This window comes from Scyliorhinus torazame, chromosome 12 (assembly GCF_047496885.1).
Source record: "Scyliorhinus torazame isolate Kashiwa2021f chromosome 12, sScyTor2.1, whole genome shotgun sequence".
Lineage (NCBI taxonomy): Eukaryota > Metazoa > Chordata > Chondrichthyes > Carcharhiniformes > Scyliorhinidae > Scyliorhinus > Scyliorhinus torazame.
Genome location: NC_092718.1, coordinates 218,840,625 through 218,866,527, shown reverse-complemented (window position 1 = coordinate 218,866,527; position 25,903 = coordinate 218,840,625). Strand labels below are relative to the sequence as shown.

At 59.2% G+C, this 25,903-nt stretch overlaps 1 protein-coding gene across 3 annotated transcripts in view; it reads left to right on the top strand.

Moving 5' to 3' along the window:
• LOC140386997 (bridge-like lipid transfer protein family member 2) overlaps positions 1-25,903 on the top strand; it is a 193,835-nt gene that overhangs the window by 136,452 nt on the left and 31,480 nt on the right. For all 3 annotated transcript variants that reach the window (XM_072469961.1, XM_072469962.1, XM_072469963.1), the window contains 2 exons: positions 11,010-11,131; positions 12,828-13,008. In XM_072469961.1, the coding sequence (XP_072326062.1) occupies positions 11,010-11,131; positions 12,828-13,008 (303 nt within the window). The remainder of the gene's footprint in view (positions 1-11,009; positions 11,132-12,827; positions 13,009-25,903) is intronic.

Sequence of the window (25,903 nt, the reverse complement as noted above, 5' to 3'; positions counted from 1 at the left end):
GCACTCCCCCAGTACTGACCCTCTGATAGTGCAGCACCCCCTCAGCACTGACCCTCTGACAGTGCAGCTCTCCCTCAGTACTGACCCTCTGACAGTGCAGCACTCCCTCAGTGCTGACCCTCTGACAGTGCGGCACTCCCTCAGTACTGACCCTCTGATAGTGCGGCACTCCCTCAGTACTGACCCTCTGACAGTGCGGCACTCCCTCAGTACTGACCCTCTGACAGTGCAGCGCTCCCTCAGTACTGACCCTCTGACAGTGCAGCACTCCCTCAGTACTGACCCTCTGACAGTGCAGCTCTCCCCCAGTACTGACCCTCTGATAGTGCAGCACCCCCTCAGCACTGACCCTCTGACAGTGCAGCTCTCCCTCAGTACTGACCCTCTGACAGTGCGGCACCCCCTCAGTACTGACCCTCTGACAGTGCGGCACTCCCCCAGTACTGACCCTCTGATAGTGCAGCACCCCCTCAGCACTGACCCTCTGACAGTGCAGCTCTCCCTCAGTACTGACCCTCTGACAGTGCAGCACTCCCTCAGTACTGACCCTCTGACAGTGCGGCACTCCCCCAGTACTGACCCTCTGATAGTGCAGCACTCCCTCAGTACTGACCCTCTGACAGTGCAGCTCTCCCTCAGTACTGACCCTCTGACAGTGCGGCACTCCCTCAGTACTGACCCTCTGACAGTGCGGCACTCCCTCTGTACTGACCCTCTGACAGTGCAGCAGTCCCTCAGTACTGACCCTCTGACAGTGCAGCACTCCCTCAGTACTGACCCTCTGACAGTGCAGCACTCCCTCAGTACTGACCCTCTGACAGTGCAGCACTCCCTCAGTACTGACCCTCTGACAGTGCGGCACTCCCTCAGTACTGACCCTCCGACAGTGCGGCACTCCCTCTGTACTGACCCTCTGACAGTGCAGCACTCCCTCAGGACTGACCCTCTGACAGTGCAGCGCTCCCTCAGACCCTCTGACAGTGCAGCACTCCCTCAGTACTGACCCTCTGACAGTGCAGCAGTCCCTCAGTACTGACCCTCTGACAGTGCAGCACTCCCTCAGTACTGACCCTCTGACAGTGCAGCACTCCCTCAGTACTGACCCTCTGACAGTGCGGCACTCCCTCAGTACTGACCCTCCGACAGTGCGGCACTCCCTCTGTACTGACCCTCTGACAGTGCAGCACTCCCTCAGGACTGACCCTCTGACAGTGCAGCACTCCCTCAGTACTGACCCTCTGACAGTGCAGCACTCCCTCAGTACTGACCCTCTGACAGTGCGGCACTCCCTCAGTACTGACCCTCTGACAGTGCAGCACTCCCTCAGTACTGACCCTCTGACAGTGCGGCACTCCCTCAGTACTGACCCTCTGACAGTGCAGCACTCCCTCAGTACTGACCCTCTGACAGTGCGGCACTCCCTCAGTACTGACCCTCTGACAGTGCAGCGCTCCCTCAGTACTGACCCTCTGACAGTGCAGCACTCCCTCAGTACTGACCCTCTGACAGTGCAGCACTCCCTCAGTACTGACCCTCTGACAGTGCAGCACTCCCTCAGTACTGACCCTCTGACAGTGCGGCACTCCCTCAGTACTGACCCTCTGACAGTGCGGCACTCCCTCAGTACTGACCCTCTGGACAGTGCAGCACTCCCTCAGTACTGACCCTCTGACAGTGCGGCACTCCCCCAGTACTGACCCTGTGACAGTGCAGCACTCCCTCAGTACTGACCCTCTGACAGTGCAGCACTCCCTCAGTACTGACCCTCTGACAGTGCGGCACTCCCTCAGTACTGACCCTCTGACAGTGCGGCACTCCCTCAGTACTGACCCTCTGGACAGTGCAGCACTCCCTCAGTACTGACCCTCTGACAGTGCGGCACTCCCCCAGTACTGACCCTCTGACAGTGCAGCACTCCCTCAGTACTGACCCTCTGACAGTGCGGCACTCCCTCAGTACTGACCCTCTGGACAGTGCAGCACTCCCTCAGTACTGACCCTCTGACAGTGCGGCACTCCCTCAGTACTGACCCCCTGACAGTGCAGTGCTCCCTCAGTACTGATCCTCTGACAGTGCAGCACTCCCTCAGTACTGACCCTCTGACATTGCGGCACTCCCTCAGTACTGACCCTCTGACAGTGCGGCACTCCCTCAGTACTGACCCTCTGGACAGTGCAGCACTCCCTCAGTACTGACCCTCTGACAGTGCAGCACTCCCCCAGTACTGACCCTCTGACAGTGCGGCACTCCCTCAGTACTGACCCTCTGACAGTGCAGCACTCCCTCAGTACTGACCCTGTGACAGTGCAGCACTCCCTCAGTACTGACCCTCTGACAGTGCGGCACTCCCTCAGTACTGACCCTCTGACAGTGCAGCACTCCCTCAGTACTGACCCTCTGACAGTGCGGCACTCCCTCAGTACTGACTCTCTGACAGTGCAGCACTCCCCCAGTACTGACCCTCTGACAGTGCAGCACTCCCTCAGTACTGACCCTCTGACAGTGCGGCACTCCCTCAGTACTGACCCTCTGACAGTGCGGCACTCTCTCAGTACTGACCCTCTGACAGTGCAGCACTCCCCCAGTACTGACCCTCTGACAGTGCGGCACTCCCTCAGTACTGACCCTCTGACAGTGCAGCACTCCCTCAGTACTGACCCTCTGACAGTGCGGCACTCCCTCAGTACTGACTCTCTGACAGTGCAGCACTCCCCCAGTACTGACCCTCTGACAGTGCAGCACTCCCTCAGTACTGACCCTCTGACAGTGCGGCACTCCCTCAGTACTGACTCTCTGACAGTGCAGCACTCCCCCAGTACTGACCCTCTGACAGTGTGGCACTCCCTCAGTACTGACCCTCTGACAGTGCGGCACTCCCTCAGTACTGACCCTCTGACAGTGCAGCACTCCCTCAGTACTGACCCTCTGACAGTGCGGCACTCCCACAGTACTGACCCTGTGACAGTGCAGCACTCCCCCAGTACTGACCCTCTGATAGTGCAGCACCCCCTCAGCACTGACCCTCTGACAGTGCAGCTCTCCCTCAGTACTGACCCTCTGACAGTGCAGCACTCCCTCAGTGCTGACCCTCTGACAGTGCGGCACTCCCTCAGTACTGACCCTCTGATAGTGCAGCACTCCCTCAGTACTGACCCTCTGACAGTGCAGCTCTCCCTCAGTACTGACCCTCTGACAGTGCGGCACTCCCCCAGTACTGACCCTCTGATAGTGCAGCACCCCCTCAGCACTGACCCTCTGACAGTGCAGCTCTCCCTCAGTACTGACCCTCTGACAGTGCGGCACCCCCTCAGTACTGACCCTCTGACAGTGCGGCACTCCCCCAGTACTGACCCTCTGATAGTGCAGCACCCCCTCAGCACTGACCCTCTGACAGTGCAGCTCTCCCTCAGTACTGACCCTCTGACAGTGCAGCACTCCCTCAGTACTGACCCTCTGACAGTGCGGCACTCCCCCAGTACTGACCCTCTGATAGTGCAGCACTCCCTCAGTACTGACCCTCTGACAGTGCAGCTCTCCCTCAGTACTGACCCTCTGACAGTGCGGCACTCCCTCAGTACTGACCCTCTGACAGTGCGACACTCCCTCAGTACTGACCCTCTGACAGTGCAGCACTCCCTCAGTACTGACCCTGTGACAGTGCAGCACTCCCCCAGTACTGACCCTCTGACAGTGCAGCACTCCCCCAGTACTGACCCTCTGACAGTGCAGCACTCCCTCAGTACTGACCCTCTGACAGTGCAGCTCTCCCTCAGTACTGACCCTCTGACAGTGCAGCGCTCCCTCAGTACTGACCCTCTGACAGTGCGGCACTCCCTCAGTACTGACCCTCTGACAGTGCGGCACTCCCTCAGTACTGACCCTCTGACAGTGCGGCACTCCCTCAGTACTGACCCTCTGACAGTGCAACACTCCCTCAGTACTGACCCTCTGACAGTGCAGCACTCCCTCAGTACTGACCCTCTGACAGTGCGGCACTCCCTCAGTACTGACCCTCTGACAGTGCGGCACTCCCTCAGTACTGACCCTCTGACAGTGTGGCACTCCCTCAGTACTGACCCTCTGACAGTGCGGCACTCCCTCAGTACTGACCCTCTGACAGTGCAACACTCCCTCAGTACTGACCCTCTGACAGTGCAGCACTCCCTCAGTACTGACCCTCTGACAGTGCGGCACTCCCTCAGTACTGACCCTCTGACAGTGCAGCACTCCCTCAGTACTGACCCTCTGACAGTGCGGCACTCCCTCAGTACTGACCCTCTGACAGTGCAGCGCTCCCTCAGTACTGACCCTCTGACAGTGCAGCACTCCCTCAGTACTGACCCTCTGACAGTGCAGCACTCCCTCAGTACTGACCCTCTGACAGTGCAGCACTCCCTCAGTACTGACCCTCTGACAGTGCAGCACTCCCTCAGTACTGACCCTCTGACAGTGCGGCACTCCCTCAGTACTGACCCTCTGACAGTGCGGCACTCCCTCAGTACTGACCCTCTGGACAGTGCAGCACTCCCTCAGTACTGACCCTCTGACAGTGCGGCACTCCCCCAGTACTGACCCTGTGACAGTGCAGCACTCCCTCAGTACTGACCCTCTGACAGTGCAGCACTCCCTCAGTACTGACCCTCTGACAGTGCGGCACTCCCTCAGTACTGACCCTCTGACAGTGCGGCACTCCCTCAGTACTGACCCTCTGGACAGTGCAGCACTCCCTCAGTACTGACCCTCTGACAGTGCGGCACTCCCCCAGGACTGACCCTCTGACAGTGCAGCACTCCCTCAGTACTGACCCTCTGACAGTGCGGCACTCCCTCAGTACTGACCCTCTGGACAGTGCAGCACTCCCTCAGTACTGACCCTCTGACAGTGCGGCACTCCCTCAGTACTGACCCCCTGACAGTGCAGTGCTCCCTCAGTACTGATCCTCTGACAGTGCAGCACTCCCTCAGTACTGACCCTCTGACATTGCGGCACTCCCTCAGTACTGACCCTCTGACAGTGCGGCACTCCCTCAGTACTGACCCTCTGGACAGTGCAGCACTCCCTCAGTACTGACCCTCTGACAGTGCAGCACTCCCCCAGTACTGACCCTCTGACAGTGCGGCACTCCCTCAGTACTGACCCTCTGACAGTGCAGCACTCCCTCAGTACTGACCCTGTGACAGTGCAGCACTCCCTCAGTACTGACCCTCTGACAGTGCGGCACTCCCTCAGTACTGACCCTCTGACAGTGCAGCACTCCCTCAGTACTGACCCTCTGACAGTGCGGCACTCCCTCAGTACTGACTCTCTGACAGTGCAGCACTCCCCCAGTACTGACCCTCTGACAGTGCAGCACTCCCTCAGTACTGACCCTCTGACAGTGCGGCACTCCCTCAGTACTGACCCTCTGACAGTGCGGCACTCTCTCAGTACTGACCCTCTGACAGTGCAGCACTCCCCCAGTACTGACCCTCTGACAGTGCGGCACTCCCTCAGTACTGACCCTCTGACAGTGCAGCACTCCCTCAGTACTGACCCTCTGACAGTGCGGCACTCCCTCAGTACTGACTCTCTGACAGTGCAGCACTCCCCCAGTACTGACCCTCTGACAGTGCAGCACTCCCTCAGTACTGACCCTCTGACAGTGCGGCACTCCCTCAGTACTGACTCTCTGACAGTGCAGCACTCCCCCAGTACTGACCCTCTGACAGTGTGGCACTCCCTCAGTACTGACCCTCTGACAGTGCGGCACTCCCTCAGTACTGACCCTCTGACAGTGCAGCACTCCCTCAGTACTGACCCTCTGACAGTGCGGCACTCCCACAGTACTGACCCTGTGACAGTGCAGCACTCCCCCAGTACTGACCCTCTGATAGTGCAGCACCCCCTCAGCACTGACCCTCTGACAGTGCAGCTCTCCCTCAGTACTGACCCTCTGACAGTGCAGCACTCCCTCAGTGCTGACCCTCTGACAGTGCGGCACTCCCTCAGTACTGACCCTCTGATAGTGCAGCACTCCCTCAGTACTGACCCTCTGACAGTGCAGCTCTCCCTCAGTACTGACCCTCTGACAGTGCGGCACTCCCCCAGTACTGACCCTCTGATAGTGCAGCACCCCCTCAGCACTGACCCTCTGACAGTGCAGCTCTCCCTCTGTACTGACCCTCTGACAGTGCGGCACCCCCTCAGTACTGACCCTCTGACAGTGCGGCACTCCCCCAGTACTGACCCTCTGATAGTGCAGCACCCCCTCAGCACTGACCCTCTGACAGTGCAGCTCTCCCTCAGTACTGACCCTCTGACAGTGCAGCACTCCCTCAGTACTGACCCTCTGACAGTGCGGCACTCCCCCAGTACTGACCCTCTGATAGTGCAGCACTCCCTCAGTACTGACCCTCTGACAGTGCAGCTCTCCCTCAGTACTGACCCTCTGACAGTGCGGCACTCCCTCAGTACTGACCCTCTGACAGTGCGGCACTCCCTCTGTACTGACCCTCTGACAGTGCAGCAGTCCCTCAGTACTGACCCTCTGACAGTGCAGCACTCCCTCAGTACTGACCCTCTGACAGTGCAGCACTCCCTCAGTACTGACCCTCTGACAGTGCAGCACTCCCTCAGTACTGACCCTCTGACAGTGCGGCACTCCCTCAGTACTGACCCTCCGACAGTGCGGCACTCCCTCTGTACTGACCCTCTGACAGTGCAGCACTCCCTCAGGACTGACCCTCTGACAGTGCAGCGCTCCCTCAGACCCTCTGACAGTGCAGCACTCCCTCAGTACTGACCCTCTGACAGTGCAGCAGTCCCTCAGTACTGACCCTCTGACAGTGCAGCACTCCCTCAGTACTGACCCTCTGACAGTGCAGCACTCCCTCAGTACTGACCCTCTGACAGTGCAGCACTCCCTCAGTACTGACCCTCTGACAGTGCGGCACTCCCTCAGTACTGACCCTCCGACAGTGCGGCACTCCCTCTGTACTGACCCTCTGACAGTGCAGCACTCCCTCAGGACTGACCCTCTGACAGTGCAGCACTCCCTCAGTACTGACCCTCTGACAGTGCAGCACTCCCTCAGTACTGACCCTCTGACAGTGCGGCACTCCCTCAGTACTGACCCTCTGACAGTGCTGCACTCCCTCAGTACTGACCCTCTGACAGTGCGGCACCCCCTCAGTACTGACCCTCTGACAGTGCGGCACTCCCTCAGTACTGACCCTCTGACAGTGCGCGCTCCCTCAGTACTGACCCTCTGACAGTGCAGCGCTCCCTTAGTACTGACCCTCTGACAGTGCAGTGCTCCCTCAGTACTGACCCTCTGACAGTGCGGCACTCCCTCAGTACTGACCCTCTGACAGTGCAACACTCCCTCAGTACTGACCCTCTGACAGTGCAGCACTCCCTCAGTACTGACCCTCTGACAGTGCGGCACTCCCTCAGTACTGACCCTCTGACAGTGCAGCACTCCCTCAGTACTGACCCTCTGACAGTGCGGCACTCCCTCAGTACTGACCCTCTGACAGTGCAGCGCTCCCTCAGTACTGACCCTCTGACAGTGCAGCACTCCCTCAGTACTGACCCTCTGACAGTGCAGCACTCCCTCAGTACTGACCCTCTGACAGTGCAGCACTCCCTCAGTACTGACCCTCTGACAGTGCGGCACTCCCTCAGTACTGACCCTCTGACAGTGCGGCACTCCCTCAGTACTGACCCTCTGGACAGTGCAGCACTCCCTCAGTACTGACCCTCTGACAGTGCGGCACTCCCCCAGTACTGACCCTGTGACAGTGCAGCACTCCCTCAGTACTGACCCTCTGACAGTGCAGCACTCCCTCAGTACTGACCCTCTGACAGTGCGGCACTCCCTCAGTACTGACCCTCTGACAGTGCGGCACTCCCTCAGTACTGACCCTCTGGACAGTGCAGCACTCCCTCAGTACTGACCCTCTGACAGTGCGGCACTCCCCCAGTACTGACCCTCTGACAGTGCAGCACTCCCTCAGTACTGACCCTCTGACAGTGCGGCACTCCCTCAGTACTGACCCTCTGGACAGTGCAGCACTCCCTCAGTACTGACCCTCTGACAGTGCGGCACTCCCTCAGTACTGACCCCCTGACAGTGCAGTGCTCCCTCAGTACTGATCCTCTGACAGTGCAGCACTCCCTCAGTACTGACCCTCTGACATTGCGGCACTCCCTCAGTACTGACCCTCTGACAGTGCGGCACTCCCTCAGTACTGACCCTCTGGACAGTGCAGCACTCCCTCAGTACTGACCCTCTGACAGTGCAGCACTCCCCCAGTACTGACCCTCTGACAGTGCGGCACTCCCTCAGTACTGACCCTCTGACAGTGCAGCACTCCCTCAGTACTGACCCTGTGACAGTGCAGCACTCCCTCAGTACTGACCCTCTGACAGTGCGGCACTCCCTCAGTACTGACCCTCTGACAGTGCAGCACTCCCTCAGTACTGACCCTCTGACAGTGCGGCACTCCCTCAGTACTGACTCTCTGACAGTGCAGCACTCCCCCAGTACTGACCCTCTGACAGTGCAGCACTCCCTCAGTACTGACCCTCTGACAGTGCGGCACTCCCTCAGTACTGACCCTCTGACAGTGCGGCACTCTCTCAGTACTGACCCTCTGACAGTGCAGCACTCCCCCAGTACTGACCCTCTGACAGTGCGGCACTCCCTCAGTACTGACCCTCTGACAGTGCAGCACTCCCTCAGTACTGACCCTCTGACAGTGCGGCACTCCCTCAGTACTGACTCTCTGACAGTGCAGCACTCCCCCAGTACTGACCCTCTGACAGTGCAGCACTCCCTCAGTACTGACCCTCTGACAGTGCGGCACTCCCTCAGTACTGACTCTCTGACAGTGCAGCACTCCCCCAGTACTGACCCTCTGACAGTGTGGCACTCCCTCAGTACTGACCCTCTGACAGTGCGGCACTCCCTCAGTACTGACCCTCTGACAGTGCAGCACTCCCTCAGTACTGACCCTCTGACAGTGCGGCACTCCCACAGTACTGACCCTGTGACAGTGCAGCACTCCCCCAGTACTGACCCTCTGATAGTGCAGCACCCCCTCAGCACTGACCCTCTGACAGTGCAGCTCTCCCTCAGTACTGACCCTCTGACAGTGCAGCACTCCCTCAGTGCTGACCCTCTGACAGTGCGGCACTCCCTCAGTACTGACCCTCTGATAGTGCAGCACTCCCTCAGTACTGACCCTCTGACAGTGCAGCTCTCCCTCAGTACTGACCCTCTGACAGTGCGGCACTCCCCCAGTACTGACCCTCTGATAGTGCAGCACCCCCTCAGCACTGACCCTCTGACAGTGCAGCTCTCCCTCAGTACTGACCCTCTGACAGTGCGGCACCCCCTCAGTACTGACCCTCTGACAGTGCGGCACTCCCCCAGTACTGACCCTCTGATAGTGCAGCACCCCCTCAGCACTGACCCTCTGACAGTGCAGCTCTCCCTCAGTACTGACCCTCTGACAGTGCAGCACTCCCTCAGTACTGACCCTCTGACAGTGCGGCACTCCCCCAGTACTGACCCTCTGATAGTGCAGCACTCCCTCAGTACTGACCCTCTGACAGTGCAGCTCTCCCTCAGTACTGACCCTCTGACAGTGCGGCACTCCCTCAGTACTGACCCTCTGACAGTGCGGCACTCCCTCTGTACTGACCCTCTGACAGTGCAGCAGTCCCTCAGTACTGACCCTCTGACAGTGCAGCACTCCCTCAGTACTGACCCTCTGACAGTGCAGCACTCCCTCAGTACTGACCCTCTGACAGTGCAGCACTCCCTCAGTACTGACCCTCTGACAGTGCGGCACTCCCTCAGTACTGACCCTCCGACAGTGCGGCACTCCCTCTGTACTGACCCTCTGACAGTGCAGCACTCCCTCAGGACTGACCCTCTGACAGTGCAGCGCTCCCTCAGACCCTCTGACAGTGCAGCACTCCCTCAGTACTGACCCTCTGACAGTGCAGCAGTCCCTCAGTACTGACCCTCTGACAGTGCAGCACTCCCTCAGTACTGACCCTCTGACAGTGCAGCACTCCCTCAGTACTGACCCTCTGACAGTGCAGCACTACCTCAGTACTGACCCTCTGACAGTGCGGCACTCCCTCAGTACTGACCCTCCGACAGTGCGGCACTCCCTCTGTACTGACCCTCTGACAGTGCAGCACTCCCTCAGGACTGACCCTCTGACAGTGCAGCACTCCCTCAGTACTGACCCTCTGACAGTGCAGCACTCCCTCAGTACTGACCCTCTGACAGTGCGGCACTCCCTCAGTACTGACCCTCTGACAGTGCTGCACTCCCTCAGTACTGACCCTCTGACAGTGCGGCACCCCCTCAGTACTGACCCTCTGACAGTGCGGCACTCCCTCAGTACTGACCCTCTGACAGTGCGCGCTCCCTCAGTACTGACCCTCTGACAGTGCAGCGCTCCCTCAGTACTGACCCTCTGACAGTGCAGTGCTCCCTCAGTACTGACCCTCTGACAGTGCGGCACTCCCTCAGTACTGACCCTCTGACAGTGCGGCACTCCCTCAGTACTAACCCTCTGACAGTGCAGCACTCCCTCAGTACTGACCCTCTGACAGTGCGGCACTCCCTCAGTACTGACCCTCTGACAGTGCGGCACTCCCTCACTACTGACCCTCTGACAGTGCAGCACTCCCTCAGTACTGACCCTCTGACAGTGCGGCACTCCCTCAGTACTGACCCTCTGACAGTGCGGCACTCCCTCAGTACTGACTCTCTGACAGTGCGGCGCTCCCTCAGTACTGACCCTCTGACAGTGCGGCACTCCCTCAGTTCTTCCTTGTTGTCAATCTGGACTATTTGCTGAAATTCTGGAGAGAGACCTGATTGCACGACCGTCTGATTTTGAGATTTGAGTGTAACCCACTCAGCCATAATATCAGTGTTCTACTGAGTTGTGTGAGGAGAGAGTATGTTGGCTGAAGATTGTTGGTCTCTCTTTCTCTCCAAGTCACTACAGGATGACCTCCGGAGCAGCGTGCTGATGAAACAGAGCCAGGACCTGCAGGCAGGGTTACACCAGGAGAAGATGGATCTTCAGGCGAAGAGCGAGGAGCTCAACATCCTCATCAGGCAACTGCAGAGCTCCCTCACTTACTGCTGGCTTTAGCTGCCCCCCCCGCCCCAGTCCTGTTTATTACACGGTACTGTGCACTGGCCCATTGCAAAATCCTATATTGAGTCCCACAAGCGACACTAACGTCATCTTTCAAGATTGGCTACATCCAGTGACCTTGTTATTCCCGGAGAGAATAATGATGTTTGGTAATTCCTCCACCAGTGTCACCCAATCCTGGAGCTTTGACAACCCTGTTTACCGTATCACCAGAGACCTCACAAAACTGTATTCATCTCCGTCTGGAAAATACAACCCCCCTCCTCCACCACCACCAACCCCACTGCATCGCCACTCCTCCCCCTCCCACCATCGCATCCCCACCCCTCCCCACCATCGCATCCCCACCCCCACCACCGCATCCCCACCCCTCCCACCATCGCATCTCCACCCCTCCCACCACCACCGCATCCCCACCCCCCCACCATCGCATCCCCACCCCCCACCATCGCATCCCCACCCCCCCACCATCGCATCCCCACCCCCCCACCATCGCATCCCCACCCCTCCCACCATCGCAGCCCCACCCCTCCCACCATCGCATCCCCACCCCTCCCCACCATCGCATCCCCACCCCTCCCACCATCGCATCCCCACCCCTCCCCCACCACCATCACATCCCCACCCCTCCCCCACCACCATCACATCCCCACCCCTCCCACCATCGCATCCCCACCCCTCCCACCATCGCATCCCCACCCCCACCACCATCGTATCCCCACCCCTCCCCCACCACCATCACATCCCCACCCCTCCCACCATCGCATCCCCACCCCTCCCCCACCATCGCATCCCCACCCCTCCCCCACCATCGCATCCCCACCCCTCCCCCACCAGCCCTCCACCCCCCAGTCTCAGCTGTTTTTTAGGGAGAATGTTCCAGATTTCCAATACCTTGATTTAAAAAAATGTTTTTTAGAGTACCCAATTCATTTTTTCCAATTAAGGGGCAATTTAGTGTGGCCAATCCACCTACCCTGCACATCTTTGGGTTGTGGGGATGAAACCGTCGCAGACACAGGGAGAATGTGCAAACTCCACACGGTCAGTGGCCCAGAACCGGGATCGAACCCGGGACCTCGGCGCCGTGAGGCTGCAGTGCTAATCACTGCACCGCCGTGCTGTCCCAAGCCTTGATTCTTGACATCACCCTGGAACGACATAGCTCAAATTGAAGATTCTGCTCCATTGCCCCAGACTCCTTCCCCCTTGTCCCAAACTCTTTTCACTCTCTCTCTCTCCCTCTCTCTCTCTCTCTCTCTCTCTCTCTCTCTCTCTCTCTCTCTCTCTCTCTCCCTCTCTCTCTCTCTCCCTCTCTCTCTCTCTCTCTCTCTCTCACTCGCTCTCTTAAATTATCTTTTGGATTACCCTTGTTCAGCCTGATCCCCTTTCTCTGTCGCAGGGCATCCCAACGGGTTTCTCAGACAGTGAGGAACTTTTTGAAGTGGAGTTATAGTTGCAAACGTTAATATATGTTCCAAAATACTTCACTGGCTGGACCAGGCTTGACAGCTAACCTGCGCACAGCAAGATCCCATTAACAATATACGAGCAATCCCTACATCTCTTGCCACGTCACAGGGTCTCGTTTGCCACGCCCCATAATCTGCCGACTCTTGACCCTGTCTGACCCCGTGACCGTGTGCCTTTCAGATGCTTTAAGGACTTCCAGCTGCAGCGAGCCAACAAGCTGGAGCTGCGTAAGCAGCAGGAGGATGTCAGTGTGGTGAGGCGGACTGAGATTTACTTCGCCCAGGCACGCTGGAGGCTAACCGAGGAGGACGGGCAACTCGGCATTGCTGAGCTGGAGCTGCAGCGGTTCCTGTACAGCAAGGTGATGGGAACAGGCGTGGGGACTGGAGACTAATCGAGGAGGGGGCCTGGGGACTGGAGACTAATCGAGGAGGGGGCGAGGGGACTGGAGACTAATCGAGGAGGGGGTATGGGGACTGGAGACTAATCGAGGAGGGGGCCTGGGGACTGGAGACTAGTCGAGGAGGGGGTATGGGGACTGGAGACTAATCGAGGAGGGGGCATGGGGACTGGAGACTAATCGAGGAGGGGGCGAGGGGACTGGAGACTAATCGAGGAGGGGGTATGGGGATTGGAGACTAATCGAGGAGGGGGCCTGGGGACTGGAGACTAATCGAGGAGGGGGTATGGGGACTGGAGACTAATCGAGGAGGGGGCCTGGGGACTGGAGACTAACCGAGGAGGGGGTATGGGGACTGGAGACTAATCGAGGAGGGGGCCTGGGGACTGGAGACTAATCGAGATAGGGGCGAGGGGACTGGAGACTAATCGAGGAGGGGGCCTGGGGACTGGAGACTAATCGAGGAGGGGGCGAGGGACTGGAGACTAATCGAGGAGGGGGCGAGGGACTGGAGACTAATCGAGGAGGGGGGGCCTGGGGATTGGAGACTAATCGAGGAGGGGGCATGGGGACTGGAGACTAATCGAGGAGGGGGCCTGGGGGCTGGAGACTAATCGAGGAGGGGGCGAGGGGACTGGAGACTAATCGAGGAGTGGGCATGGGGACTGGAGACTAATTGAGGAGGGGGTGTGGGGACTGGAGACTAATCGAGGAGGGGGCCTGGGGACTGGAGACTAATCGAGGAGGGGGCATGGGGACTGGAGACTAATCGAGGAGGGGGCGAGGGGACTGGAGACTAATCGAGGAGGGGGCATGGGGACTGGAGACTAATTGAGGAGGGGGTGTGGGGACTGGAGACTAATCGAGGAGGGGGCCTGGGGACTGGAGACTAATCGAGGAGGGGGCCTGGGGACTGGAGACTAATCGAGGAGGGGGCGAGGGGACTGGAGACTAATCGAGGTGGAGGCGAGGGGACTGGAGACTAATCGAGGAGGGGGTATGGGGACTGGAGACTAATCGAGGAGGGGGCGAGGGGACTGGAGACTAATCGAGGAGGGGGCGAGGGGACTGGAGACTAATCGAGGAGGGGGCCTGGGGACTGGAGACGAATCGAGGAGGGGGTGTGGGGACTGGAGACTAATCGAGGAGGGGGCGAGGGGACTGGAGACTAATCGAGGAGGGGGTATGGGGACTGGAGACTAATCGAGGAGGGGGACTGGAGACTAATCAAGATTGGGGCGAGGGGACTGAAGACAAATCAAGGAGGGGGCGTGGGGACTGGAGACTAATCGAGGAGGGGGTATGGGGACTGGAGACTAATCGTGGAGGGGGGCCTGGGGATTGGAGACTAATCGAGGAGGGGGTGTGGGGACTGGAGACTAATCGAGGAGGGGGTGTGGGGACTGGAGACTAATCGAGGAGGGGGCGAGGGGGCTGGAGACTAATCGAGATAGGGGCAAGGGGACTGGAGACTAATCGAGGAGGGGGCCTGGGGATTGGAGACTAATCGAGGAGGGGCCCTGGGGACTGGAGACTAATCGAGAAGGGGGTGTGGGGACTGGAGACTAATCGAGGAGGGGGCCTGGGGACTGGAGACTAATCGAGATAGGGGCAAGGGGACTGGAGACTAATCGAGGAGGGGCCCTGGGGACTGGAGACTAATCGAGGAGGGGGCGTGGGGATTGGAGACTAATCGAGGAGGGGCCCTGGGGACTGGAGACTAATCGAGATAGGGGCAAGGGGACTGGAGACTAATCGAGGAGGGGGTGTGGGGATTGGAGACTAATCGAGGAGGGGGTGTGGGGACTGGAGACTAATCGAGGAGGGGGCGAGGGGACTGGAGACTAATCGAGGAGGGGGTGTGGGGACTGGAGACTAATCGAGGAGGGGGCGAGGGGACTGGAGACTAATCGAGGAGGGGGCGTGGGGATTGGAGACTAATCGAGGAGGGGGCGAGGGGACTGGAGACTAATCGAGATAGGGGCAAGGGGACTGGAGACTAATCGAGAAGGGGGTATGGGGACTGGAGACTAATCGAGGAGGGGGCCTGGGGACTGGAGACTAATTGAGGAGGGGGCCTGGGGACTGGAGACTAATCGAGGAGGAGGTATGGGGACTGGAGACTAATCGAGGAGGGGGTATGGGGACTGGAGACTAATCGAGATAGGGGCGAGGGGACTGGAGACTAATCGAGGAGGGGGCAAGGGGACTGGAGACTAATCGAGGAGGGGGCGTGGGGATTGGAGACTAATCGAGGAGGGGGCCTGGGGACTGGAGACTAATCGAGGAGGGGGTATGGGGACTGGAGACTAATCGAGGAGGGGGCGTGGGGATTGGAGACTAATCGAGGAGGGGGCCTGGGGACTGGAGACTAATCGAGATAGGGGCGAGGGGACTGGAGACTAATCGAGGAGGGGGTATGGGGACTGGAGACTAATCGAGGAGGGGGCCTGGGGACTGGAGACTAATCGAGGAGGGGGTATGGGGACTGGAGACTAATCGAGGAGGGGGCGTGGGGATTGGAGACTAATCGAGGAGGGGGCCTGGGGACTGGAGACTAATCAAGATAGGGGCGAGGGACTGGAGACTAATCGAGGAGGGGGCGAGGGGACTGGAGACTAAGCGAGGAGGGGGCCTGGAGACTAATCGAGGAGGGGGTATGGGGACTGGAGACTAATCGAGGAGGGGGCCTGGGGACTGGAGACTAATCGAGGAGGGGGCATGGGGATTGGAGACTAATCGAGGAGGGGGCCTGGGGACTGGAGACTAATCGAGGTGGGGGCGAGGGGACTGGAGACTAATCAAGATGGGGGCGTGGGGACTGGAGACTAATTGAGGAGGGGGTGTGGGGACTGGAGACTAATCGAGGAGAGGGCGTGGGGACTGGAGACTAATCGAGGAGGGAGCGTGGGGACTGGAGACTAATCGAGGAGGGGGCGTGGGGACTGGAGACTAATCGAGGAGGGGGCGAGGGGACTGGAGACTAATCGAGGAGGGGGTATGGGGACTGGAGACTAATTGAGGTGGGGGCGAGGGGACTGGAGACTAATCGAGGAGGGGGCCTGGGTACTGGAGACTAATCGAGGAGGGGCCGTGTGGACTGGAGACTAATCGAGGAGGGGGCCTGGGGACTGGAGACTAATCGAGATAGGGGCGAGGGACTGGAGACTAATCGAGGAGGGGGCGAGGGGACTGGAGACTAAGCGAGGAGGGGGCCTGGAGACTAATCGAGGAGGGGGTATGGGGACTGGAGACTAATCGAGGAGGGGGCCTGGGGACTGGAGACTAATCGAGGAGGGGGCATGGGGATTGGAGACTAACCGAGGAGGGGGCCTGGGGACTGGAGACTAATCGAGGTGGGGGCGAGGGGACTGGAGACTAATCAAGATGGGGGCGTGGGGACTGGAGACTAATTGAGGAGGGGGTGTGGGGACTGGAGACTAATCGAGGAGAGGGCGTGGGGACTGGAGACTAATCGAGGAGGGAGCGTGGGGACTGGAGACTAATCGAGGAGGAGGCCTGGGGACTGGAGACTAATCGAGGAGGGGGCGAGGGGACTGGAGACTAATCGAGGAGGGGGCGTGGGGACTGGAGACTAATCGAGGAGGGGGCGAGGGGACTGGAGACTAATCGAGGAGGGGGTATGGGGACTGGAGACTAATTGAGGTGGGGGCGAGGGGACTGGAGACTAATCGAGGAGGGGGCCTGGGGACTGGAGACTAATCGAGGAGGGGCCGTGTGGACTGGAGACTAATCGAGGAGGGGGCCTGGGGACTGGAGACTAATCGAGGAGGGGCCTGGGGACTGGAGACTAATCGAGATGGAGGCGAGGGGACTGGAGACTAATTGAGGAGGGGGCGAGGGGACTGGAGACTAATCGAGGAGGGGTCCTGGGGACTGGAGACTAATCGAGATGGGGGCGAGGTGACTGGAGACTAATCGAGGAGGGGGTATGGGGACTGGAGACTAATCGAGATGGGGGCGTGGGGATTGGAGACTAATCGAGGAGGGGGTATGGGGACTGGAGACTAATCGAGGAGGGGGCGTGGGGACTGGAGACTAATCGAGGAGGGGGCCTGGGGACTGGAGACTAATCGAAGAGGGGGTATGGGGACTGGAGACTAATCGAGGAGGGGGCCTGGGGATTGGAGACTAACTGAGGAGGGGGCGTGTGGACTGGAGACTAATCAAGGAGGGGGCGAGGTGACTGGAGACTAATCGAGGAGGGGGTGTGGGGACTGGAGACTAATTGAGAAGGGGGTGTGGGGACTGGAGACTAATTGAGGAGGGGGTGTGGGGACTGGAGACTAATCGAGGAGGTGGCGTGGGGACTGGAGACTAATCAAGGAGGGGGTGTGGGGACTGGAGACTAATCGAGGAGGGGGTGTGGGGACTGGAGACTAATTGAGGAGGGGGTGTGGGGACTGGAGACTAATCGAGGAGGGGGCGAGGGGACTGGAGACTAATCGAGGAGGGGGTCTGGGGACTGGAGACTAATCGAGGAGGGGCGAGGGGACTGGAGACTAATCGAGGAGGGGGCGAGGGGACTGGAGACTAATCGAGGAGGGGGACTGGAGACTAATCGAGGCGGGGGTTGGCAAGCGATTTGGGATACTGGGGACTAAGGGAACTGATTGTGATGGGTTACCGAATGTATAAATATCAGCATTTCTAGGACAACTCAGGGACCATCAGTCCCAGATACCTGAACCCCACCACCTCATCCTATATCTCAATCTCATTTCCTCACCTTCTCCCCATCACTGATCCATGAGGGAAGTTGCAATAAGCGTCACACACACACCACACGGAGGGGAGACCTCCTTCACTGAGCGTTATTCATCGAGGGATTGAGAGAGCACAAGGGATCGGTCCTGTCACGGCAGGGCGGGGGGGTGGTCAGTCCGGTCATGTTTCACTCCCATCCCGGGATCAGTCCGGTCATGCTTCACTCCCATCCCGGGATCAGTCCGGTCACGCTTCACTCCCATCCCGGGATCAGTCCGATCTTGCTTCACTCCCATCCCGGGATCAGTCCGATCATGCTTCACTCCCATCCCGGGATCAGTCCGGTCATGCTTCACTCCCATCCCGGGATCAGTCCGATCATGCTTCACTCCCATCCCGGGATCAGTCCGGTCATGCTTCATTCCCATCCCGGGATCAGTCCGATCTTGCTTCACTCCCATCCCGGGGTCAGTCCGGTCATGCTTCACTCCCATCCCGGGATCAGTCCGATCTTGCTTCACTCCCATCCCGGGATCAGTCCGGTCATGCTTCACTCCCATCCCGGGATCAGTCCGGTCTTGCTTCACTCCCATCCCGGGATCAGTCCAATCTTGCTACACTCCCATCCCAGGAACAGTCCGATCCTGCTTCACTCCCATCCCGGGATCAGTCCGGTCACGCTTCATTCCCATCCCGGGGTCAGTCCGATCTTGCTTCACTCCCATCCCGGGATCAGTCCGGTCTTGCTTCACTCCCATCCCGGGATCAGTCCGATCTTGCTTCACTCCTATCCCGGGATCAGTCCAATCTTGCTTCACTCCCATCCCGGGATCAGTCCAATCTTGCTTCACTCCCATCCCGGGATCAGTCCAATCTTGCTACACTCCCATCCCAGGAACAGTCCGATCCTGCTTCACTCCCATCCCGGGATCAGTCCGGTCACGCTTCATTCCCATCCCGGGGTCAGTCCGATCTTGCTACACTCCCATCCCAGGAACAGTCCGATCTTGCTTCACTCCCATCCCGGGATCAGTCCGGTCATGCTTCACTCCCATCCCGGGATCAGTCCGGTCACGCTTCACTCCCATCCCGGGATCAGTCCGATCTTGCTTCACTCCCATCCCGGGATCAGTCCGATCATGCTTCACTCCCATCCCGGGATCAGTCCGGTCATGCTTCACTCCCATCCCGGGATCAGTCCGATCATGCTTCACTCCCATCCCGGGATCAGTCCGGTCATGCTTCATTCCCATCCCGGGATCAGTCCGATCTTGCTTCACTCCCATCCCGGGGTCAGTCCGGTCATGCTTCACTCCCATCCCGGGATCAGTCCGATCTTGCTTCACTCCCATCCCGGGATCAGTCCGGTCATGCTTCACTCCCATCCCGGGATCAGTCCGGTCTTGCTTCACTCCCATCCCGGGATCAGTCCAATCTTGCTACACTCCCATCCCAGGAACAGTCCGATCCTGCTTCACTCCCATCCCGGGATCAGTCCGGTCACGCTTCATTCCCATCCCGGGGTCAGTCCGATCTTGCTTCACTCCCATCCCGGGATCAGTCCGGTCTTGCTTCACTCCCATCCCGGGATCAGTCCGATCTTGCTTCACTCCTATCCCGGGATCAGTCCAATCTTGCTTCACTCCCATCCCGGGATCAGTCCAATCTTGCTTCACTCCCATCCCGGGATCAGTCCAATCTTGCTACACTCCCATCCCAGGAACAGTCCGATCCTGCTTCACTCCCATCCCGGGATCAGTCCGGTCACGCTTCATTCCCATCCCGGGGTCAATCCGATCTTGCTACACTCCCATCCCAGGAACAGTCCGATCTTGCTTCACTCCCATCCCGGGATCAGTCCGATCCTGCTTCACTCCCATCCCGGGATCAGTCCGGTCTTGCTTCATTCAAACCCGGGATCAGTCCGATCTTGCTTCACTCCCATCCCAGGATCAGTCCGATCTTGCTTCACTCCCATCCCGGGATCAGTCCGATCTTGCTTCACTCCCATCCCGGGATCAGTCCGGTCATGCTTCACTCCCATCCCGGGATCAGTCCGATCTTGCTTCACTCCCATCCCGGGATCAGTCCGGTCATGCTTCACTCCCATCCCGGGATCAGTCCGATCTTGCTTCACTCCCATCCCAGGATCAGTCCGATCTTGCTTCACTCCCATCCCGGGATCAGTCCGGTCATGCTTCACTCCCATCCCGGGATCAGTCCGGTCATGCGTCACTCCCATCCCGGGATCAGTCCGGTCATGCTTCACTCCCATCCCGGGATCAGTCCGATCTTGCTTCACTCCCATCCCGGGATCAGTCCGGTCATGCTTCACTCCCATCCCGGGATCAGTCCGATCTTGCTTCACTCCCATCCCGGGATCAGTCCGGTCATGCTTCACTCCCATCCCGGGATCAGTCCGATCTTGCTTCACTCCCATCCCAGGATCAGTCCGATCTTGCTTCACTCCCATCCCGGGATCAGTCCGGTCATGCTTCACTCCCATCCCGGGATCAGTCCGGTCATGCGTCACTCCCATCCCGGGATCAGTCCGGTCATGCTTCACTCCCATCCCGGGATCAGTCCGATCATGCTTCACTCCCATCCCGGGATCAGTCCGGTCATGCTTCACTCCCATCCCGGGGTCAGTCCGGTCTTGCTTCACTCCCATCCCGGGATCAGTCCGGTCATGCTTCACTCCCATCCCGGGATCAGTCCGATCTTGCTTCACTCCCATCCCGGGGTCAGTCCGGTCATGCTTCACTCCCATCCCGGGATCAGTCCGGTCATGCTTCACTCCCATCCCGGGATCAGTCCGGTCATGCTTCACTCCCATCCCGGGATCAGTCCGATCTTGCTTCACTCCCATCCCGGGATCAGTCCGGTCATGCGTCACTCCCATCCCGGGATCAGTCCGATCTTGCTTCACTCCCATCCCGGGATCAGTCCGGTCTTGCTTCACTCCCATCCCGGGATCAGTCCGGTCATGCGTCACTCCCATCCCGGGATCAGTCCGGTCATGCTTCACTCCCATCCCGGGATCAGTCCGATCATGCTTCACTCCCATCCCGGGATCAGTCCGGTCATGCTTCACTCCCATCCCGGGATCAGTCCGGTCATGCTTCACTCCCATCCCGGGATCAGTCCGGTCATGCTTCACTCCCATCCCGGGATCAGTCCGATCATGCTTCACTCCCATCCCGGGATCAGTCCGGTCTTTCTTCACTCCCATCCCGGGATCAGTCCGGTCATGCTTCACTCCCATCCCGGGATCAGTCCGGTCATGCGTCACTCCCATCCCGGGATCAGTCCGGTCTTGCTTCACTCCCATCCCGGGATCAGTCCGGTCTTGCTTCACTCCCATCCCGGGGTCAGTCCGGTCATGCGTCACTCCCATCCCGGGATCAGTCCGGTCTTGCTTCAATCCCATCCCGGGATCAGTCCGATCTTGCTTCACTCCCATCCCGGGATCAGTCAGGTCTTGCTTCACTCCCATCCAGGGATCAGTCCGGTCTTGCTTCACTCCCATCCCGGGATCAGTCCGGTCATGCTTCACTCCCATCCCGGGATCAGTCCGGTCATGCTTCACTCCCATCCCGGGATCAGTCCGATCTTGCTTCACTCCCATCCCGGGATCAGTCCGGTCTTGCTTCACTCCCATTCCGGGATCAGTCCGATCTTGCTTCACTCCCATCCCGGGATCAGTCCGGTCATTCTTCACTCCCATCCCGGGGTCAGTCCGATCTTGCTTCATTCCCATCCCGGGATCAGTCCGATCTTGCTTCATTCCCATCCCGGGATCAGTCCGGTCATGCTTCACTCCCATCCCGGGGTCAGTCCGGTCTTGCTTCACTCCCATCCCGGGGTCAGTCCGATCATGCTTCACTCCCATCCTGGGATCAGTCCGGTCATGCTTCACTCCCATCCCGGGGTCAGTCCGGTCTTGCTTCATTCCCATCCCGGGATCAGTCCGATTTTGCTTCACTCCCATCCCGGGATCAGTCCGATCTTGCTTCATTCCCATCCCGGGGTCAGTCCGATCTTGCTTCACTCCCATCCCGGGATCAGTCCGGTCACGCTTCACTCCCATCCCGGGATCAGTCCGGTCTTGCTTCACTCCCATCCCGGGGTCAGTCCGATCTTGCTTCACTCCCATCCCGGGATCAGTCCGGTCACGCTTCACTCCCATCCCGGGATCAGTCCGGTCTTGCTTCACTCCCATCCCGGGATCAGTCCGATCTTGCTTCACTCCCATCCCGGGATCAGTCCGGTCTTGCTTCACTCCCATCCCGGGGTCAGTCCGATCTTGCTTCACTCCCATCCCGGGATCAGTCCGGTCTTGCTTCACTCCCATCCCGGGGTCAGTCCGGTCATGCTTCACTCCCATCCCGGGGTCAGTCCGATCTTGCTTCACTCCCATCCCGGGATCAGTCCGATCTTGCTTCACTCCCATCCCGGGATCAGTCCGGTCTTGCTTCACTCCCATCCCGGGATCAGTCCGGTCTTGCTTCACTCCCATCCCGGGATCAGTCCGGTCACGCTTCACTCCCATCCCGGGATCAGTCCGGTCTTGCTTCACTCCCATCCCGGGATCAGTCCGATCTTGCTTCACTCCCATCCCGGGATCAGTCCGATCATGCTTCACTCCCATCCCGGGATCAGTCCGGTCTTGCTTCACTCCCATCCTGGGATCAGTCCCGTCATGCTTCACTCCCATCCTGGGATCAGTCCGGTCATGCTTCACTCCCATCCCGGGATCAGTCCGATCTTGCTTCACTCCCATCCCGGGATCAGTCCGGTCATGCTTCACTCCCATCCCGGGATCAGTCCGGTCTTGCTTCACTCCCATTCCGGGATCAGTCCGATCTTGCTTCATTCCCATCCCGGGATCAGTCCGATCTTGCTTCATTCCCATCCCGGGATCAGTCCGGTCATGCTTCACTCCCATCCCGGGATCAGTCCGATCTTGCTTCACTCCCATCCCGGGGTCAGTCCGGTCTTGCTTCACTCCCATCCCGGGGTCAGTCCGATCATGCTTCACTCCCATCCTGGGATCAGTCCGGTCATGCTTCACTCCCATCCCGGGATCAGTCCGATCTTGCTTCACTCCCATCCCTGGGTCAGTCCGGTCTTGCTTCATTCCCATCCCGGGATCAGTCCGATCTTGCTTCACTCCCATCCCGGGATCAGTCCGATCTTGCTTCATTCCCATCCCGGGGTCAGTCCGATCTTGCTTCACTCCCATCCCGGGATCAGTCCGGTCACGCTTCACTCCCATCCCGGGATCAGTCCGGTCTTGCTTCACTCCCATCCCGGGGTCAGTCCGATCTTGCTTCACTCCCATCCCGGGATCAGTCCGGTCACGCTTCACTCCCATCCCGGGATCAGTCCGGTCTTGCTTCACTCCCATCCCGGGATCAGTCCGATCTTGCTTCACTCCCATCCCGGGATCAGTCCGGTCTTGCTTCACTCCCATCCCGGGGTCAGTCCGATCTTGCTTCACTCCCATCCCGGGGTCAGTCCGATCTTGCTTCACTCCCATCCCGGGATCAGTCCGATCTTGCTTCACTCCCATCCCGGGATCAGTCCGGTCTTGCTTCACTCCCATCCCGGGATCAGTCCGGTCTTGCTTCACTCCCATCCCGGGATCAGTCCGGTCACGCTTCACTCCCATCCCGGGATCAGTCCGGTCTTGCTTCACTCCCATCCCGGGATCAGTCCGATCTTGCTTCACTCCCATCCCGGGATCAGTCCGATCATGCTTCACTCCCATCCCGGGATCAGTCCGGTCTTGCTTCACTCCCATCCTGGGATCAGTCCCGTCATGCTTCACTCCCATCCTGGGATCAGTCCGGTCATGCTTCACTCCCATCCCGGGATCAGTCCGATCTTGCTTCACTCCCATCCCGGGATCAGTCCGGTCATGCTTCACTCCCATCCCGGGATCAGTCCGGTCTTGCTTCACTCCCATTCCGGGATCAGTCCGATCTTGCTTCACTCCCATCCCGGGATCAGTCCGGTCATTCTTCACTCCCATCCCGGGATCAGTCCGATCTTGCTTCACTCCCATCCCGGGATCAGTCCGATCTTGCTTCACTCCCATCCCGGGATCAGTCCGATCTTGCTTCACTCCCATCCCGGGATCAGTCCGATCTTGCTTCACTCCCATCCCGGGGTCAGTCCGATCTTGCTTCACTCCCATCCCGGGATCAGTCCGATCTTGCTTCACTCCCATTCCGGGATCAGTCTGATCTTGCTTCACTCCCATCCCGGGATCAGTCCGATCTTGCTTCACTCCCATCCCGGGATCAGTCCGGTCATGCTTCACTCCCATCCCGGGATCAGTCCGATCTTGCTTCACTCCCATCCCGGGGTCAGTCCGATCATGCTTCACTCCCATCCCGGGATCAGTCCGATCTTGCTTCACTCCCATCCCGGGATCAGTCCGGTCATGCTTCACTCCCATCCCGGGATCAGTCCGGTCATGCTTCACTCCCATCCCGGGATCAGTCCGATCTTGCTTCACTCCCATCCCGGGGTCAGTCCAGTCTTGCTTCACTCCCATCCCGGGATCAGTCCGGTCATGCTTCACTCCCATCCCGGGATCAGTCCGATCATGCTTCACTCCCATCCCGGGATCAGTCCGGTCATGCTTCACTCCCATCCCGGGATCAGTCCGATCATGCTTCACTCCCATCCCGGGATCAGTCCGGTCATGCTTCACTCCCATCCCGGGATCAGTCCGATCTTGCTTCACTCCCATCCCGGGATCAGTCCGGTCTTGCTTCACTCCCATTCCGGGATCAGTCCGATCTTGCTTCACTCCCATCCCGGGATCAGTCCGGTCATTCTTCACTCCCATCCCGGGGTCAGTCCGATCTTGCTTCATTCCCATCCCGGGATCAGTCCGATCTTGCTTCATTCCCATCCCGGGATCAGTCCGGTCATGCTTCACTCCCATCCCGGGATCAGTCCGATCTTGCTTCACTCCCATCCCGGGGTCAGTCCGGTCTTGCTTCACTCCCATCCCGGGGTCAGTCCGATCATGCTTCACTCCCATCCTGGGATCAGTCCGGTCATGCTTCACTCCCATCCCGGGGTCAGTCCGGTCTTGCTTCATTCCCATCCTGGGATCAGTCCGGTCATGCTTCACTCCCATCCCGGGATCAGTCCGATCTTGCTTCATTCCCATCCCGGGATCAGTCCGATCTTGCTTCACTCCCATCCCGGGATCAGTCCGATCTTGCTTCATTCCCATCCCGGGGTCAGTCCGATCTTGCTTCACTCCCATCCCGGGATCAGTCCGGTCACGCTTCACTCCCATCCCGGGATCAGTCCGGTCTTGCTTCACTCCCATCCCGGGGTCAGTCCGATCTTGCTTCACTCCCATCCCGGGATCAGTCCGGTCACGCTTCACTCCCATCCCGGGATCAGTCCGGTCTTGCTTCACTCCCATCCCGGGATCAGTCCGATCTTGCTTCACTCCCATCCCGGGATCAGTCCGGTCTTGCTTCACTCCCATCCCGGGGTCAGTCCGATCTTGCTTCACTCCCATCCCGGGATCAGTCCGGTCTTGCTTCACTCCCATCCCGGGGTCAGTCCGGTCATGCTTCACTCCCATCCCGGGGTCAGTCCGATCTTGCTTCACTCCCATCCCGGGATCAGTCCGATCTTGCTTCACTCCCATCCCGGGATCAGTCCGGTCACGCTTCACTCCCATCCCGGGATCAGTCCGGTCTTGCTTCACTCCCATCCCGGGATCAGTCCGGTCACGCTTCACTCCCATCCCGGGATCAGTCCGGTCTTGCTTCACTCCCATCCCGGGATCAGTCCGATCTTGCTTCACTCCCATCCCGGGATCAGTCCGATCATGCTTCACTCCCATCCCGGGATCAGTCCGGTCTTGCTTCACTCCCATCCCGGGATCAGTCCCGTCATGCTTCACTCCCATCCTGGGATCAGTCCGGTCATGCTTCACTCCCATCCCGGGATCAGTCCGATCTTGCTTCACTCCCATCCCGGGATCAGTCCGGTCATGCTTCACTCCCATCCCGGGATCAGTCCGGTCTTGCTTCACTCCCATTCCGGGATCAGTCCGATCTTGCTTCACTCCCATCCCGGGATCAGT